At 36.1% G+C, this 20789-nt stretch overlaps 1 protein-coding gene across 1 annotated transcript in view; it reads right to left on the bottom strand.

The window, feature by feature from the left end:
• LOC150087822 (uncharacterized) overlaps positions 1-20789 on the bottom strand; it is a 316716-nt gene that overhangs the window by 118930 nt on the left and 176997 nt on the right. The window contains exons 19-21 of the mRNA XM_090369929.1: positions 17055-17248; positions 5179-5389; positions 1515-1687 (exon numbers count right to left, since the gene is read on the bottom strand). Of these exons, the coding sequence (XP_090226055.1) occupies positions 1515-1687; positions 5179-5389; positions 17055-17248 (578 nt within the window). The remainder of the gene's footprint in view (positions 1-1514; positions 1688-5178; positions 5390-17054; positions 17249-20789) is intronic.

The raw sequence follows: 20789 nt of genomic DNA, 5'->3' as shown, positions 1-20789 counted from the left end.
TTAATAAAAAAAGGTATGAAAATTTTGTAAACTTACAATTTATTGACTATCGGCAAAATTAATAAATTTATATGTGCACAAATTTCACTAAAGATTCTTTCACTTTGAAATAGAGCTTACTACTACATGTCTTCCGAAGATACAATGCACGAATACCGTAGATGTGCACCAAATTCAATAAAAACGTTGATGATTCATAGATACCTAGACGTACACATTGGTAAGCAAAAGCACGCGTTTCAAAACGCATACACTAGCTGTTATCCAATCTATTGGTGCGTGTAATATAGAAATGATACTAATATGCCACAAATAAAAAAAATTTTCTTAGAATTTAGGCAAAAAAAAATTCATAGAAATCGTGTTAAATCAAAATGACTCGCGTAAAAAGAGAATGAAATATTTATTTTGAATTCGTGTTAAACCAAATTCGTGTAAAAAAAGTTCGTGCAAAAACAGAATTAGGTGTAATATCTTCGGCATCTATCTGTATATCACTTAATTAGATTAGACTTGATCAACTTCCTGATCTGAATTCCAGAGAATTTCATCAATTTTAGCTTTTGTAAGCCAAAAAATGAACAACTATGGTCAAAAGGCACAGTCTTCTCCACTCATCTTCAGATTTTCAAAACTTTTTTTGTGCTGCAATCTATTAAAACTCTATCCACTATCAGTAGAGGAAAAAAAGATAAGACATGGCAGCACATACCAGAATAATTTCAAGACAATTTGTAACATAAATAAACATTATTTGAAATGTACTTGAACAGTCCTTGAAAAATGTAGCTCTACATATGTAATTATGAAATCATGAAAGAGTTAAGACAAATAATACAGTGAATCTTCCTTTAATGAACACCTCTCTAAAAGGGATATCTCTTGTTGTGGACATTCAAGGCTTAGTCCTAGCCAGAAGTATTAGAAATTATATGCAAAATGACCTTCTAAAATGGAGAAAAATGGTTGCCAGAATTTAAAAAAAAAAAAAAAAAAAAAAAAAATGTTTAGCAAGTTCCGTATACAAGATTCAGTTTGTACTACTGCATATATATATAAAAAAAAAAAAAAAATTCTTTCAAAAATAAATAAATTAATTAAAAAATAACATTCTATGAATGTAATTTTGATAGCACATGGTGATTTTCCACAACCACAAATATATTGTGCTTTGACTTAAAAAAAAAAAAAAAAATTGTAATGCTTGACAATACTTTCATTGCTTTAGTGACAGCAATGTTCAGCATTCTGACTGAGAAACAATGACAATTTCCCCATGTTTACACATACAGAACTATGCTAATCAAAAGAGTAATTTGTTAAAACAGCTGTCTGTTTAAAAGATACTTAAAAACAGTGATTTTACCACACATCACTTCCTTTTTATAAGAAACCAGAATCCAAATGTGTATGTTTTCCAATTAATTTATCATTAATTAAAAATGTCAGCCATTACAGAGATATGAAAATGCTTCAACTTTCACAAACAGATGAGCAAAATTACTGAATCTTACCTTAAACGGATTGCTTGTTGCTGTTACAGAAGTTAAACGATCTTTCACCCTTGCTACAATCCCTTTAATACCTATAAGTCCTTCTTCTATCTCTCGTTTTAATAATTCATACACTTCAAGACGTCCAACAGAATGCAGAGCCGAATTTCTTCCTTGAACATCTCTCACCCCAGCTGAAAAGTAATTTGTGAATGATTACCATACTTCGTCAAATACAAAAACTGTTACTGATATATATATATATATATATATATAAGAGTTATCTCAAAATAACAAATTAAAATAATTCAAAATAACTACTGGAAATCTGAATCCGATTGCAAATTTAGTGTTCTAATAGACACACATGAGAGCCTGAAGAACAGATATGAATTGCAACGAGGATACATCAGGCATTCAGTCACCCAGCTAAATGAATGAACCTACAAATGTGTATCAGACAACACAGAAGAATTCCAAATGACAGAAAGTGCTGGTTCCACAGGAGGTATCTACAGGGAGGGGAAAATAATGGAAACACCTGTTATGAACATGCAGTGATTTTTATTTTTTTCTTGAAGGTAGTACTGTGAAGGAAAGGCAATAAAAGCTGACGTTTATTTAGAAGGAGATATTAAAAAGGTACATAAAGAAAATGACCAACCTGTCTTAATTCTTGGTGCAAGCTTAGCAGGGGCATTGGTGATGGAAACTGCTGATTTTTTAATGTATTCAGAGCAACTGTATCAAAAAGTGATGTCTGCATTCACCAAGTATGGAAAAACAAAATCTGATAAGACAAATTGTGGCAGAAAATAAAAGCTGACTGAAAGAGACTGCTGGACACTGAAAAGAATTGTAACCCGAAAACATAAAGCTACTGCTCTCAAAAATAACTGTAGAACTCAATATGAGTCTTAGCAATCCAGTTTCTAGCAAATAATTTTAAAGCTGAAATTTATGGCACGGCCACTATTGTCAAGCCATTTGTTACAGATGGTAATGCTAGCAAGAGAATTTAATGATATAAGGAGCACAAAACTGGTAACTTAATGATTGGAAATGTCCCATTTTTAGGTGAATAATCATTTGCACTTTTTCCAACATCAGGGAGAGTTTACAGTTGTCAAATGCCAAAGGAAGCACATAATTCTGTCTTGTGCCAACAATCAAACATGGAATAGGATCAACAATGGCTTGGGCAGAAATATCATGGTATTCTTTAGAACCTATCATTACCCTGAATAGACAAATTACTGCCACTGATTACCCTGAAATTCTGAGTGACCAAGTTCATCCAATGGTGCAAACATTGTTTTCCATTTACCATGTTTCAAGATGATAATGCACCAATACACACAGCCAGACATGTTCAATCCTGTTGGGGAGAATGAAACTGAGGCTAAGCATCTTCTGAAGCCTGCACAATCACCAAATTTAAATATTATTGAGCCACTATGGGTATATTTCGAGAGAAGAGTAAGAAGCAGATTTTCTCCACCTTCATCAAAGGAGCTTGAAATATTCCTCCATGAAGAATGGTGCAATCAAATGGTCCATGTAAGACATTTCAAGGTTTATTTGAATCTATTCCACATAGAATACAAGCTGTTTTAAAAGCAGAGTGGCCAAACACCACATTAATGCATGATTGTAATTCTTATCACAAGTTTTTCCATTATTTTGTCCCCCCTCCCATTGTCAGTGACTCTACTATCAGGGAAAGAAGAAATATATTGTGGAAAAAAAAAAAAAAAAAAAAAAATATGACCATGATACATCATCAACCAGTAGCTAAAGTTAATGATGTAGAGCAGTTATTATCTTTAAAGGGCACGAAAGGTAATATTGCTGTACACATTAATGTTAATGATATTAAGAATCTTAGGATTTAATTAATAGGGCAGTGTTGAGAAAAAGTCAAGTGCCTAGACTTCTGCCCACGTATGATAGGAAGGAGGGTGATGAAAGTTCTAACAGCCAATTTGGACCTGGAAAGACTGCAATACTTATGAGTTAGGATTTTTCCCCAGCATGGTCTGTGCTAGTTAACATGAGAGATTACTTTTAATGGAGACAGGATATGCTTAAACAGAAAGAAGTGCAAGGATATTTGCTGATGCTATTAAAGTAATATTAAGTGGGTCAGAAAACTACTACTTTGAGAGAAGCAGGGATACACAAAGTAATAATTTAAGAGCAACTGCAAGCAGAAATGAATGATTCTTATTCTTACAATGCTTCTATTGAGGCATGCAACAGCCTAAAAAGGATACTGTGGGGATTACAAGACCAGTTGGGGGTCCTCATAGAACAAGCAAATACAGTAGACGCTCGATTTTCCAGGATAGATGGTAAAAAACAAATCCCGGATAATCGATTTCCCGGTTAATCCAAAAATACAAAAGTCCCCAACATACGTAAGAGATACATTCCAGGACTTCTTACTTTGTCAAGTTTTATGTAACTCGGGAATGACTAATAACATATTGCTACTATATTATTATTGACAAATCTGAATTCCACGTGATACTTGTTAATGTTTAGCCATTTTGATACATCCTTATAATAATGATTCCTTAGAGATTTAAGATGCACCATTTTCAAACTTTTGAATAATTTCAAGTTTTTGTTTTACTGAAAATGCAAATCTTTTGCGTTTACACATCATTTTCGCGATTTCTGAACAAAAAAAAAAAAATTCCGACATCCCTGACATAAATAACGAAACAAAATTTGTCCTTTTGAGCTGCGACTGAACACAACAATCGACGCGACGCACTAAAACAAACTAAACATTTGGTCTCTCTTTTTTTTTTTTTGAGCGGCGGATGTGAAGATAGCAGGGGTTGCAAGATAATAGGTACACTAATCTCCCAATGATGACTTATAATGCCACTTTTCGCTTATTTACGACTTGCAAAATATCTGTCTATACCTATTCCAGTTATTACTTGAATTTTTTGATTTCTGGTTGATTACTTTATTATTATTATTATTTTTAAATTTGGAGCCTTGAAGTGTCCCGGTTAATCCGATCCTGGTTAATTGAGAGTCTGCTGTATATGAGTTGTGTTAAGGATACTAAGAGCAAAAACAGGCATATATGTACTTGATTGTACTGCTACACTACTGCTACAATTATGGTATATAAATATGATGAATTTAAAGTACTGATTAAGTCATCAAATACAATCAAAAGGAATATCAGAAACATGGTGCCACTCAGACATAGAGGGATGCAGAATATTGATATCCACAAAGTTGCTCTCTTCTAAAAATGTTTGAAAAAATCTATTCAACCTGCCATAGTACAACATAATTTAAGCCACACATTTGCTGACTCAGAAGAGGGCAATGACAAAAAACTTGCTTAATACCCTATTCAGTCAACAAGATCCCAATAGCATGACCGAAACAGGCAACCTTTTTTGACATTAAACCAGCCTATGACAGATTATCCATTCCATTCCTTATCATTATATTAAATATATCTTGTCACTGAGTCATTCAGGGCTTCACGACACCTACCTTCCCAACAATGAGATTCCAAAAAGGATTGAAACCTGGTTCTGGACAGTGACATACACTTGAAATAAAAAACAATATACTTCTTTATTGGAACAAAATATACACAAAATAATGTTACTACACCCATTTATTTCAGTAAATGAAATTAGCATACCCAAGTGTTTATTCTTTTCCTCTTGTCCTTCACTCTGTTCAAGCTGAAAATCAGGCTGACTAGCTTTATAAAATGCCTCTGCTGCAAAATTTTCTTGATTTGGATCTGACTCTATTCCTAAATCTGGGGAAGAAAAATCAGGCCTCTGCAGTCCAGCTTCTTGACTTACATGTGGCAACTTCATTTGTTTCCCTTTTGGAAAGGTGGCTTCCTGGAATACAAAAGTACCATAAAAACCACTAGTCTAATTAAAATCTGTATTATGAGAATACCTTTAAGGTTCTTCATTATTAAAAATAACCAGATACAGATATAAATAATAATAAAAGAATGTGTAAGGCATTTATTTCTAGAATTATTTTAAAACAAGCAGGTGTGTAGTTTTTTTTAAAGAACATACAGTGCAATGTTGATGTGCGTGCCACAGCAACTTTACCACCCACATTATAAGTGAAGTGCATTATAGCTGAACATAAAATTTACTGAGTTTGTTTAGCAATTTTTTAACATGAAACACAACGACCAAAAGTAAACCTATTAAGCAAGCATTTTCATATAAGTAAATTTCATTTTTCACATTTTTTTTTATTACTTTACCATCAGTGGATGAAATTGATTGTTTTAAATGGCAGCAGTACCATTACTGTCAATTTTTTTTGAAATATTATTCTTCAAAATAAAACTATTAAATAGCAATTCATCATATATTAAAAAAAAAAAAAAAAAGAAATTTCAAAACTCAATTTTTTATAATAATCTCACACTTCCAAATGAGCATGTTTACAGGAAATCCAATTTACAGTACTGTATACTATACAAACAGGAAATAAGAAACTATTCAGCCACATAACTGTAGGATGTGTGCTCTAATGGCTACCACACTTGCTTTACATCCAAAAACCATGATATAATCAGACAGTATATAGAGGTCGCATTGTGCTTTCAGATGTGTGTTTAATTATAAAACAAGGACTAACAGATTAACAGTAGCCACTGGCAGAGGTGAAAGTGATTCTTGCACTGCTTCTATTGGAATGAGTAGCAGCCTGGAAAACAAGATGCAGGGTATTTCAGAGACTGCTGGGAGTCATTGCTGTTAATGGCTGTTAATTAAGAAAAACATAAAATCAAAGGAAGTGCACCCAGTTAATATAGATGAACAGTGCTCTGTTGAGTCAGTTTGGTGTGAGATAAGCACTGCGAAAGGAAAAATAAGAGTAGGAGTGTGTTATAGGCCTAATGACTTGAAAGAGTACAATGAACAATTGTACAGAGAAATAGAGTGGGCTAGTAAATCACAATGTCTTATAATGGGGGATTTTAACTTCCCAGATATTGACTGGAACTTGTGGGTTGGTCACTCACACACTAGTCAGACTTTTGTGGATTTATTGGATGATTGTTTTCTGGAGCAGCATGTTCGAGAGGCAACCAGAGAAAGTAACATTCTTGATCTGGTTATCAGCAGTGATCATTCGTGTATTAAGAATTTGCAGATAAAGGAACCACTAGGTGGCAGTGATCACAGTGTGCTGAAGTGGGAGTTACTCAAAGAGGTAACTACCGTCAGGGGTAAAGGAAAGGGTTTTTGCTTCCGTAAAGGGGAGTACAGTGGTCTCAGACAGTTTTTAAATTCTGTACAGTGGGATCAACTGACGATGTTACCAACAGTAAATTCTAAGTGGGACGCATTCAAGGAATTAATCGTGGAAGCTACTAGACTTTTCATACCGATTAAGAAATATTGTTCAAGGTTTAGGCCTAAATGGTTATCAAATGAACTAATGAGACTCGTGACAGAGAAGAAAAATGCATGAGATGCATATAAAATATCAGGCGACGCAGAAGCTTGTGGCAGATATAAGCTAGTCTGTAATCAGGTCACAAAGGAGGTTCGGCAGGTGAAGGCGGATTACGAGAAATCTTTGGCAAAAGATGCTAAGAAAAACAGCAAGGATTTCTTTACTTATATAAACTCTAAAAGGAAGGGAATGAATATGATTGGTCCACTTGACATCGATGGTTCGAGTGTTGACGATCCTGCTCAGATAGCAAACAAACAATGAGTATTTTGCATCTACATTCACACATGAGGAATTATTACAGTTTGAAAATGGAAGAAGGTTGTCAAATTGTAGCAGGGTGCTTAATGATTTTGTAATAACTGAGAGCAAAGTGGAGGAGAAATTGTTGAAGTTAAACATAAGAAAGGCACCTGGGGTGGATGGAATCTATCCAGTTATTTTAAAGGAGGCGGCAAAGCAACTAAGCAAACCCTTAGCCATAATTATGAGAGCATCCTTGAACTCAGGGGAGGTTCCCACTGACTGGAGATGTGCAAATGTATCCCCAATTCACAAAGGTGGATCGAAGGGTGATACGAGTAATTACAGACCAGTTAGTTTAACTTCTGTTCCGGGTAAAATAATGGAGTCACTGGTTAAAGATGCATTGCAGGATCATCTAGACAAGACTGCAGCAATAATTCAGACACAGCATGGGTTTGTTAAGGGAAAGTCTTGTCTGACAAATTTGATTGGTTATTATGATGTGGTCACAAAGGAACTGGATGCAAAAAATAATTTTGATATCATATACTTGGATTTCAGGAAAGCTTTTGACACTGTTGCGCATGGAAGACTACTGTACAAATTGGAGCAGAATGGTATTAAGGGTAAGTTGCTACAATGGATAAAAGGATGGTTAAGTGGGAGAAGACAGAGGGTGGTAATCAATGGGTGCTGCTCTTCGTGGACTAATGTTATTAGTGGAGTCCCACAGGGTTCGGTGTTGGGTCCACTGTTGTTTTGTGTATTTATCAATGATATTGATGAAGGTATATCAGGCTTAATGTCGAAGTTTGCAGATGACACAAAGGTTGGCAGGGTTGTTAATGACAGTCATGGCAGTGTGCTACTGCAACAGGATCTGGATAATTTGGGCAGATGGGCTAAGAAGTGGCAACTGAAGTTTAACCTTGACAAATGCAAAGTACTGCATATGGGTAGAAGTAACCCCAGAGAAACGTACCAACTGTGTGGTACTACACTTAAGGTGGTAGAAAATGAAAAAGACCTGGGAGTAATTGTGCAGTCAGATATGAAGTTTTCTGAGCAATGCAGACAGGCTGCTAGGGCAGATCATGGGGTTTTGTCAATGATATATAGGAATTTTGCTAGCAGGGAAAAGGAGGTGATTGTCCCTCTGTATAAGGCAATGGTCAGGCCGCGCCTTGAGTACTGCGTACAGGTCTGGAGGCCTCATTTTAGGAAGGATGTAGATTTGCTTGAGCGTGTACAGAGAAGAGCAACACGATTGGTGAGGGGAATGAAGGGATCCTCTTACCAAGAGAGGCTTAAGTTCTGCAAATTGCAGTGGCTGGAGACTAGGCACCTGCGCGGTGATCTGATTGAGGTCTATAAGGCCTTGAATGGGTTGAGCACGCTGAATTCTGATGGGATCCTTCCACTTGTTCAGTTTACGAACCTACGGGGACATAAGTTCAAATTAAGAAAGGACAGATGTAGAATAGATGTGCGGAAATTTGCCTTTAGCCAGCGGGTGGTTAATTGCTGGAACAAACTTCCATCTGTCGTTGTGGAAGTTGATAGGTTAAATAAATTTAAGGAGGAACTGGACAGGCATTTGGAGGGAATGGTGTGATTTTTTTTTTTTTTTTTTTTTGGCTGATGCTGCATAAGCTCCTACACTTGCTTTCTTGCATCACGTGCCGCCACTACTACTACTACTACTACTACTATTGCAGTACAAGTAAACACATGGGTTGTGTTAGGGTAGCTAAGAATAGGAACAGGTGCATGTATACTTGCATGTACACCAATGCTAGGAGTTTGGTAAATAAATTTGATGAATTTGAGGTATTCCTCAAAACATCAAAGGCAGATATTGTTGGGATATCAGAGAAGTGGTGTCACACAGATATAAGGAATGCAGAACTGGAATTTGGGGAGTACAATGTGTACAGAAAGGATACACAGGATAGGAAGGGAGGAGGGGTTATGATATTAGTTAAGAAACACATAAAATCCAAGGAAGTGAAGCCAGTCGACATCGCTGGACAGTGCAGTGTCGAGTCAGTTTGGTGTGACATAAGCATTGGTAGATCAAAATTGAGAGTAGGAGTTGCTATAGGCCTAATGACTCTGATGAGTATAATAAGAAACTGTACAGGGTAATAGAGTGGGCCAGTAAATCAGATTGTCTTATAATGGGGGATTTTAATTTCCCAGATATTGATTGGAATTTGTAGGTTGGTCACTCACACACTAGCAAGGCTTTTGTGGATTTATTAGATGATTGTTTTCTACATCAGCATGTTCGGGAGGCAACTAGAGGGAGTAATACTCTTGATCTGATTATCAGTAGTGATTCTTCATGTATTAAGAATCTGCAGATAAAGGAACCACTAGGTGGCAGTGATCACAGTGTGCTGAAGTGGGATTTACTCAAAGAGGTAACTACCATCGGGGTAAAGGGAAGGGTTTTTGCTTTCGTAAAGGCGACTACGATGGTCTGAGACAGTATTTAAATTCTATACAGTGGGACCAACTGATGATGTTACCAACAGCAAATTCAAAATGGGAAGTATTCAAAGAACTTATCTTGGAAGCTACTAGACTTTACATACCAACTAAGAAACAGTGTCAAGGTTTAGGCCTAAATGGATGTCAGATGAACTAATGAGACATATGGCAGAGAAGAAAAATGAATGGGATACATATAAATTAATAAGTGACATGCAAGCCTATGATAGATATAAGCTGTTCTGTTACCAAGCCACAAAGGAGATTAGGCAGGCAAAGGCAGATTATGAGAACTCCTTGGCAAAGGATGCAAAGAAAAACAGAAAAGAGTTCTTTACCTACGTAAACTCTAGAAGGAAAGGGATGAATCAGATTGGTCCACTGGATATTTATCGTTCAACAGTTGAGGATCCTGCTCAGGTGGCTAACAAACTAAACGAGTATTTTGCATCTACATTCACACATGAGCAGTTATTCAGGAAGGGGAATGCCAGAGGTGAAGTAAACTCTGGCAGTGAGCTAGATGATTTTGTAATAACTGAGAGTAAAGTGGAGGAGAAATTGTTGAGAATAAACGTAAAAAAGGAAACCGGGGTGGATGGGATCTATCCAGTTATATTAAAGAAGGCAGCAAAGGAAGTAAGCAAACCATTAGCCATAATTGTGAGAGCTTCTTTGGACTCAAGGGAGGTACCCATGGACTGGAGATGTGCAAATGTGACCCCAATTCACAAAGGAGGAGCAAAGGCTGACACAAGTAATTACAGACCTGTGAGTTTAACTTCTGTTCCAGGAAAATTAATGGAGGCACTGGTTAAAGAAGCACTACAGGATCATCTAGACAAGACTTCGGTTATAACTCGGACATAGCATGGTTTTGTAAGGGAAAGTCTTGCCTGACCAATTTGATTGGATACTATGATGCAGTCACAAAAGAACTGGATGCAGGGAATAACTTTGATATTATATATTTTGATCTTAGAAAGGCTTTGATACCGTTGCACATGGAAGACTGCTGCACAAATTGGAGCAGTGTGGCATTGGAGGCAAATTGCTGCTATGGATAAAGGAGTGGTTGAGGGGGAGAAGACAGAGAGTGGTAATCAATGGACACTGCTCATTGTGGACTAATGTTATTAGTGGAGTCCCTCAGGGTTCAGTGTTGGGTCCATTGTTATTTTCTGTATTTATAAATGATATTGATGATGGTATATCAAGCTTAATGTCCAAGTTTGCAGACGATACAAAGGTTGGCAGGGTTGTTAAGGACACTACTGACGCTATGCTGCTGCAACAGTATCTGGAAAGGTTGAGCAGATGGGCTGAGAGGTGGCAAATGAAGTTTAACATTGACAAATGTAAAGTACTACATATGGGAAACAGTAACCCCAGAGCAACGTATCAACTCTGTGGTACAACACTGACAGTGGTAGGGAATGAAAAGGACCTGGGGGTAATTGTGCAGGCAGATATGAAGTTTTCTGAGCAGTGCAGACGGTCTGCAAGAGTAGCTCATGGTGTCTTGTCAATGATATACAGGAATTTTTCTAGCAGGGATAAGGAGGTGATTATTCCCTTGTATAAGGCAATGGTCAGGCCACACCTATACAGGTCTGGAGGCCTCATTTCAAGAAGGATGTAGAGTTGCTGGAACGAGTAGAGAGAAGGGCAACAAGATTAGTGAATTGAACAAAGGGTTGCTCTTACGAAGAAAGGCTTAAGTTTTGCAAATTACAGTGTCTGGAGACTAGGCACCGGCGAGGTGATCTGATAGAGGTGTATAAACCCTTGAATGGTTTGAGTATGCTCAATGGCGATGGGATTCCCTCAGAATAATCACCTGAGAGGGCATAAATTCAAATTGAGGAAAGACAGATGTAGGATAGAGGTGCGGAAATTTACCTTTAGCCAGAGTGTAGTTGGTTGGTGGAACAGACTTCCATCCCTTGTTGTGGAAGTTGATAGCCTAAATAAATTTAAGGCTCAGTTGGACAGGTATTTCGAACGAATGGAGGGGTGAAATGGGAGTGGTTTTTTTTTTTTTCTGACTGATGCTGCATAAGCTTGCTTTCTTGCATCATATGCCTCTACTAACATCAAACTAGCAACAAGAGTATGTAACCTGATCTCAAAGTAATGATGGATTGTATATGCCATATTTCTGCTACAATGATAGCAGTAAATTATGTTCAACCAAAACATAACTTTGCTTATTGGAGGCTTGAAGTGGTGAAACCCATGTTTAGTCTCTAGAGCAAAGTTTCCGGCATCCCCCTCCCCCCATACTTCTCCTTCAACCCATACATGGTACTAAGTACTATCGGTTTTGATACCTTTCGTGTTTGGGGTTTTCATAAAAAAAAAAAAAAAAAAACTGCACAAATCCCATAGTAGCATTATGATGATCTTTACCCTAAAAGATTCTATAATTAATAAAAAATACAATCTAAATGCACATTCAAGTACTACTGTTAAAGTGTGAATTGAAAACACTGCAATGTGAAACAAACAAAAAAACCCTCATAATACAAACATAAATGCCAAATATTTCTAGATATCTCAATAACGAAGGATAAGCAGTGTCCCTCATAGGTACTGAATCCTGTACAGGGGACACTTTTAAAATGAATAAGACAACTCTCATATCTAAATTTAAACACTTCAAATCTTTTGGAGTGGGACTGCTGTAAATGAAAAATCAGAATATTAATGGAACAAACCTATTAGATGATGTTTGAGTTAATTTAATTTTAATCTATGTTTTTGTCTTGCAAACCCAGTGTTTCTTGAATAAATTTTTTACATCCTTCTCTTCTTGTCTATTACTTTTCATAATCTTCCTATTCAGAGGATTAAAGATTTTCCTTTCCATACTTGTTATTACTTTTTACCCTTCGAATGCTGACCGGGCTAGCCAGGTGGGTAAAGTGCCTGCCTGGCAACCCAAAGGTCACAGGTTCGAATCCTGCCCTGGGCTTGGATATCACGATGGTGTCGCACTATCTGGTTGGATCTCACGGCCACGATACAAGAAGGAAGCAGGAAAAAACTGGTTCCTTCGTGTATTGCTCACATCATACGATTAAAAAAAAAAAAAAAAAACCTTTGAATTATGTTATATGTTTGCCTGTCCAATAAATTCTATCCTTACAGATGTGGTCTACTTCTCCAGTCACTTAATACCAAGCATTTTATATTACTGGACTTTTAATATTGACATTGTTTAAGTTAGAAAAATTTAAATAATGTCAACATTAAGTTTTTCCAAAAAGTCCAATTTATATTTTTCCAAAAATAGAAATTCGGCTTTAATATCACCATTTCATTGCACTCAAAAATCACTAGTCCACCCTAACTTTATTTCACCTTGATCAATATTTGCAATTCCTTTTTTTATAAGAAGCCACTCTTACAAATAAAGGAATGAATGCTGCAGATTTGCTAAGTCAGTGAATGGAGGATCAAGACTGGCTGATCTCTGTTAGGCAGTGAACAATATGAAGACACTACATTTCCTGAACTGTGTTGTCCAACTATTAGCTTTAGGCAGATAAATCCTCTCCATGTTAAGTGGCAGTATTAGTAGGCCAAAGCTGGACTAAATTATATTTAACTTCATGAATCCGAAGTTTTTTTTTTCTGTCAACATATTTTATTGTAATATCAGTTACACTTTAAATTATCTATATTCCCCCCCGACACACACATACTTGCTGTCTTAAATGAGACAGCCCCACAATAGCTGTCTTAACTAGCATTCAATATGTATGAAGAGTGATCAACTTGACCACTAATACATTTTTCCGAACAATGTTCCAAGGCTTTAATTTCTGCAAAAAAAAAAAAAAAAAAAAAAAAAATCTTGTGGTTGGCTACACAAAGGGATGCAGATGACCACAGTATCCATCATAGCAGAATCATCTGCAAATTTCCTATGCCATTTCTTTAGATTTGGGATAGATGAAAGTTACTGGGGGCCAAATCTGATGAACAGGGTGGATGAGGTACCATTTCAGATGCAACATTTGAATTCAGATGCAAGGTAGGATTTGTGTACAGGGACATTATCCTGTTAATGAGTACACATTACAAGAGTTTTCCTCACCTTTTTTTTTTTGATGGCATCACATAGTTTGGGGATTAGGTTGATATAGTAGTGAGCCACAATGTTTTGACCATGTTCAAGGTAATCAATGAAAACAACACCCTGAGAATCACACAAAAAAAAAAAAAAATCCCATTACCCTTCTTTGTTGAGGTTGCACCCTGAATTTGAATTTGAGGGTGGCAAATCAATGATGTTTCCAATTCATGCTTTGTTGTTTCAACTCAGAGTCAAAGTGAGGGAGCCATGATTCATCTATTCCTATGCATCAGTCACAAAAGTCTTCTGGGTTGACATGTTACACGGAGAGAAGATGCTGATTTTCCAAGGCCTGCATGTGCTTCTGATTGGGTACTAGCATTCGAGACACCCATCTTGCTGCCCATTTCTTCACGCTCAGAGTATCAGTCAACATGTCAAATGGTGACACAACTTTTTTGACATTTTCTGGAGTGGTGGCAGAGTTTGGAGCTCCTCCAGAATGTTAATCTTCACACAATTTCCTGCCACACTTAAACTCATGGTACCACCTTTTAACTATATCATATGATGGAGGTGATATCAACTATATCACCTAGTATACCAACCAAGTCTTTGTGAATATCAGTCAAAGTCTATTTGTTTTTCTTAAAACATTTGATAACAGCTTTGCTCTCAGTTTTCTCCAATTCTTACAGAGGTAGTACCTCTACAGTCAGTTTCTCACCTGCAAAAAAAGAAAAAAAAAAAAAAAAAGTATTATTATCAGTGTCCTCAAATTTTGTGCATGTGTATCACAGGCATGGAGACAATTCTTATTTCAAAAGAACTTAAAAGTAATTATTTCAATATTAGGAGTACAGAAACTTGATCATCCTTGTACACTGGTGTGCAAAATTTAAAGACCAGTCAAGTTTTCACCTGTAGCTTCTCATAGGAGTGGCCTGGATATGGGAAAAGCATACCAAAGGAACCTCGGGAGATACAGAAATAATGAAGGAAACAACAATGGAAACAAAACGGTACAGAGGGACTTTATTCAAAAATGACAACATAGCACTGGCTGAGATGATACAGATGCATCACTGCCAAAGATGGAACAAAGGGAAGAGGTGATCCTCAGTAGGAGATATGGCCACCCCTAATGTCGATGAAGGCTTTTCACCACCTGTCCATACTTAGAACAATGTTGTTGATAAGTTCTTGCTGTAACATCGTCCATTCTTCTGTCAGTGCCATCTTCAGCTGGTGAACATTTTCTGGTGGGTGTGCCACTAGGCGTCTCCCCAGAGCATCCCATATGTGTTCGATGGGATTTAGATCGGTAGAACGGGCTGGCCAATCCATACGAACAATATCCTCACTTTCCAAAAGCATATCAACAGCTGCAGTGTGATGGGGTGTGGCGTTATCATCCATAAACACGAACTCAGGGCCAATGGCACCTCGGAACAGATGCACATGGGGAAGGATTACCTCATGACAGTAGCGTGCACTAGTTACAGTACCGCCTTCCAGTATCTGGACTTGTGTATGTCCATCCAAGATAATGCCTCCCCAGACGAGAACACCTCGACTGCCATATCGATCCCTTTCAGTGATGTTTGCGTGGTGATACCATATGGCAACCTCTCGCCAGATTAGCTGACTTCCAGAATCGCTGCTGAGACTGAATCTACTCTCATCAGTAAAGAGTATCTTAAGTAAAGATTTTGTGGTTGTAACCTTTAGAAATAGTGTTGGTCCTTAAGTTTTGAACACCAGTGTATATTTCATGCTTTAATGCAAATATTTTGTAACTTATAAAAAATAATGAACTAAGCAAGAAAAAAGAAGCAAGTTAACATATCAAAATTTACTTTGAGTTTAAGTTAAAGTTACATTTCAGAAGTGGTGAAGAATTTCTGGTTTACCTGAAATGCTTCATGTTCTTTTAATATGATTTCTGCAAAGGACAACATGAGTGGTACTAATGATGTAATGTCATATATATTATTAGCTATCAAAGCTTATAGAAATACAACCTAAACCTCAAAGTTTCAGGCCTGATTATACAAAAAAAAAAAGCAAGGTACTTTAAGAGCTATTGCTTTGTTTGTTTTCTTCTATCTCCCATACCTTGACACACAATCACCATCAATGATAAATGTTACTACAGCACCATGGGGAAAACTTACTCAAATAATCATCATCAATTCTGTTACAGCTATACTAATAATTATAAAGGAAAATCTGAGTGCCTTTTTGAAGATCTGTACAATGACAATGTTCATTTTTCATTTGAACCAAAGAGTGAAAAGTCATATTCCTCAGATCATTAAAAACAATTATCTGAAGAATATGGAGTGTTTTACTATTTGAAGTGTTACACATTGAATTTTTTTTAACACTGTACCAATATCCATTCATGCCTCGGCCACAAACATTTCAAACCCTTTTCATACCTAGCTTTTATCAATGTTAAATCCCACTTGACATTTTTTTTTAACTATCTGCCTCTGTTCTTTGCATCATAATTTTAGATATATACAGTATAAATATGTATACATACCATAAATAAAAAGGACTATGATGGATAAGTTATCACATTTCATTGTTCACAACAAAAATTTTCGTATGAGTTTCACTATAGAGTTGGTCACTATATTAAAACATCCAGTATTAAAAAGATATATTCAAAATGGTTCTGGTCTATCCAATTTTAGATAAACAATTTTCTACTGTATTTTCTTTATAGATAGACAAAGCATCCTCCTACACACTGCTAAATATCTGAATGCCTTTTGTAAAAGTTGAACGCTCAAGCATTAAATATCAAATACCCAGATTTAATTTCTGAGATCAAAAATTCTGAATTACATATTTTTAAATTAAAAAGACAGTCTGAAAATGAGATAAACATAGGCTTCCTAACAGCTGAAAAGATTTTTTCCTTCAGTATGAAGGCACTCAGTATGAATGCCAAACTAACTATTTGATTAAGATAAGTTTTCCCATTAGTTGTACTTATTTTAAATTTAGAAATAAAGAAGAAAAGGATATAGTCACATAATCCACACATTCCACTATACCAAAAGAGGGTGTAATCAGCTGTTACTTCAGCATAAATTATACTGGACATCTATTTTATGAGATATGCAAATGTATTACTCTCATTATTCAATGTTCAATGTTTTCTATCAAAATCTTGTTTTCAGGTTTTAAAAAATTGTTACAGATTTTAAAATAAAAACAAATGAGAGCAATACCTCCTGGGCACTCATTTCCTTGATGTGTTGGACACTATCTACCATTTCAACTGAATTAAGTGATCTGGATAACAGATTTTTATTTCCATGAAAAGCCACACTTGAATTATTCAGACTGCCATGACTGAGACTTCTTTCATCCAAAGTAAGAGTATTTTCATTTTTAGCCTTAGATTCTTGTTTATTGGCACTCCCTGTTATAAATGAATAAATAATTTCAGACTGTTAATAAAGCATCATGATCTATTAATACTGCATATACCAGGTGGTTATAAAATAAGTTTCCGTATTCAGAAGATCCTAGTGTCAAAACGGTTAGAGACAGCGCTGTGAAAATTGGTGGGTATGCCATTTAGGGTATAGGAAAGCGATTTATAGAAGAAAAATAATTAGTTCAAATTTTTGCCACCAGGGGAGAAATCGGCACTGTAAACATAAGATGGAATACTTAACTTAGGATTAGATTTTAATATCAGAACTTAGAAATCTACAGATATTGTTCTATGTGCTTTCCTTCACTTGGGATGACATTCTGAAAATGGAGGACTGTGGTGACAGTTTTGCGTAGCATCTCATTGGAGATGTTGGCTACATGCTGTTTAATGCTTGCTTTCAAATCAACAAGTGCCTGTATGCCACCACAGTAAACTCTGTCTTTCAGGTATTCCCATAGCCAGAAATCACAGGCATTGAGATCGGCTGATCGGGCTGGCCAGAACTGCGGAAAGTCTCTAGAAATGATGCGATCGTTTTCGAATGTTGAACGGGGCAGTTCCTTCACTTGTCGACCAAAGTTGGGAGAGACACCATCTTGCACGAACACTAGTCTCCAAGCATTGCCTTTCTTGCAGAGCGCAAATCACTTAGAAGAGTGCAGTACCGTGCACTAGTTACCGTACACCTTACGGGGCCATGAGGTGTAGACTCTTCGAAGAAAAATGGTCGTATTATAAACTCTGATGTGAATCCATGTCATACTCCATAACATAGGGACTCTATAGTGGTCTTTCATGCACAGAAGATGGACGAGAAGTTTCCCACATTCGGCAGTTTTGTACATTTACAGCCCCATGAAGAGTGAAATGTACCTCATCAGACCACAAGATCATTCGAGCCCATGTATCGTCAAGTTCCATATGAGCCAGAAGTCGTAGAGCAAAGTCAATCAGAAGACTAGTTCTTGCACTACGTAAACCAGTGTAAAATTATTTGAAGCACTTTACATACAGTAGACCAAAGAAGGTTCAAGTCTCTTGACACATCTCTGGCACTACCAACTGGTAATGTTTCGCATTCTGACCATGGCAACTGCCACTTCATCCACTACCTCCATCCCGATACATGGTCATTGCCTGCTTGGAATTATACCTAACTCTCCAGTTGGCCGCTTCAAATTTCTTTATTAGTTTTCGAAGCCCCACTGACAATGTCAAAGGCCCTTCATACAAACCTTTAAGATTCTGATATTCAAGTAGTGCTGCATTAGCGTTACTATTATTCTGGTAGAACAGTTTTACTAAAAGAACACGTTCCTTTTTGTAAGAGCCATAATGGTTACTGACGGTGGGGTTGGCCTTTCTGCTTTTACCTAACAGGATGTCATTTGCGTAAGCAGAGTGTTTTGAAGTAAATGACAACTTTGACATATGTGCAGTGCCGTTTTTCCCCTGGTAGCAAGAAATTTGAAATAATTTTTTTTCTTCTACATATCGCTTTCCCATACCCTAAATGACATACCCACTGATTTTCACAGCGCTAACTCTGTTTTGAAACTAGGGTATCCTGAATTGGGAAACTTATTTTATAACCACCCAGTATGTACACACACACACACACACACACACACACACACACACACAGTAGTAATATATAACAGCTAAGAAGCAAAATAAGCAGAAAAAGGAAAAAAACAAAGGTTATAGTATATCTAATGCTCCAAAATATGCAGTGCAGCAGTAGAGGAAGCAAAAGGATATAAATAATGTGTGGTTTGTAGAATAAATAGTGTCTGTGAAAATGAAAAGTACAAAAGGTGCTAGAACTAATATATATATATATATATATATAAAATATTTTAAGTATAAAATGTTGTAGGTAGAACGTGTTAAAGAGGTTTATGTATAGAATTAAAACTAATGAATATACCGTACACCCTGGGAGCGATATATGTTGTGAAAGAGGGGGGGGGGGGGGAATGAACCGGAAAATAAAACGATAAGAATTGCAAAATTTTTCTATTTTTTAAATTTTTGCAATTCTTATCATTTTATTTACCGGTTCATTCCCCCCCCCCTTCTTTCAAAACATATATCACCCCCAGGGTATATGGTATATTCATTAGTTTTAATTCTATACATAAAGCTCTTTAACACGTTCTACCTACAATATTTTATACTTAAAATATTTTATATATACATATACACATTATGGCTGTAGGGTACGTTTTGCTATAGCAGTGTCCCTTATCCATAAGTTATGTTATTGTAATTCAGACTTATCTAATTTCAAACTTAATTTCCCCCCCACCCCCACATATCATATAGCTTCTCTATATCATTATTCTTGATATATATATATATATATATACAGGCAATTCTCGCTTTACGAGTTTTTTCCCCCCAAAGTATCAAGTAACAACAAAATCGAAAATATGAACATTAATTGCAAAAAATGAATGTTAAACATTCATAAATACTGCATTCTAAACCACGTGCATAGCTATACAAACAGTGTATCACCCTTTTCCAGAGACATGAACATATCGTTAAAATATCGTAATGTGAACCCAATAACACATCGTTTTTTGGTAATTCATTTCAAGATTTTGGAATTTTTGTTGTATAACTAAGCTATTTATTTCTCTAAAATATCATTTTTAAGGTCATGAGCGTGACCTTAAGGCCATATAAAAGGTAATGAGCGTGGTTTGTAAATTGTATTAGTTACCAATTCAAATCATTAAAATGCACTACACTTTCATCATTATCATATGTTCTGTTATAGAATCAATTTTAAACACCTTTGTGATATTTTTCTAAAGCACATTTCTGAAAGTCACGACTATAAAACAATAAAAACAATTTGCATTTTCCGGTTTATTGGGCTTTTCTGTTACTGCGAGCAATTATAAACGGGTAATAAACTCTATCTTCTTGCATTTGCAAAAATACCGATAACTGGAATTGTGTGATTTTTTCATTATTATGGTGAAATCTTCAATCGTATGAAAAACAAATAAATTTTCAGAATCTTCTCTTCATTCCTTTTTTTAAGCTTCGTAAACTTGTTACTCCACACAAATCGTGTTAGTTGCAATTTGTGTGTGCCATTAAAAAATGCTTATGCATGCAATCGGGAAATTTATAATTAAAAGAGAAGATTATCTTGGAAACAAACGCCTCTTGAAACATTTCTGAAGAAGACAACTCCTTATGCGACAAACCAACGAGTGCTGAGCCAATAATGAGTGATCAACAAGTGTGCATTTAGTCGATAATGATGATCAAGAATAAACATTCTTTAACATTTGTAGGTCATAAATAATTTCTCTATTAGTATAATTTGCTTGATTTTACAGGCTCCGTTTTCATTTCTTTTGATAAATCAATCATTGTTTAAGCATAAACTAATTAGCTAACTAATTTCACTGTTGAGAACGTAACCCCTATTTTTAACATTATGTTTATGGGAAATAAATTCCCACTTTACGAGCGCACGCTAGGAACGAATTAATTC

The sequence above is a fragment of the Mastigoproctus giganteus genome, chromosome 3, assembly GCF_048544385.1.
Source record: "Mastigoproctus giganteus isolate SK-2022 chromosome 3, ASM4854438v1, whole genome shotgun sequence".
Lineage (NCBI taxonomy): Eukaryota > Metazoa > Arthropoda > Arachnida > Uropygi > Thelyphonidae > Mastigoproctus > Mastigoproctus giganteus.
The sequence above is the reverse complement of the archived record's forward strand: the minus strand, read 5'-3'. Positions and strand labels throughout refer to the sequence as shown.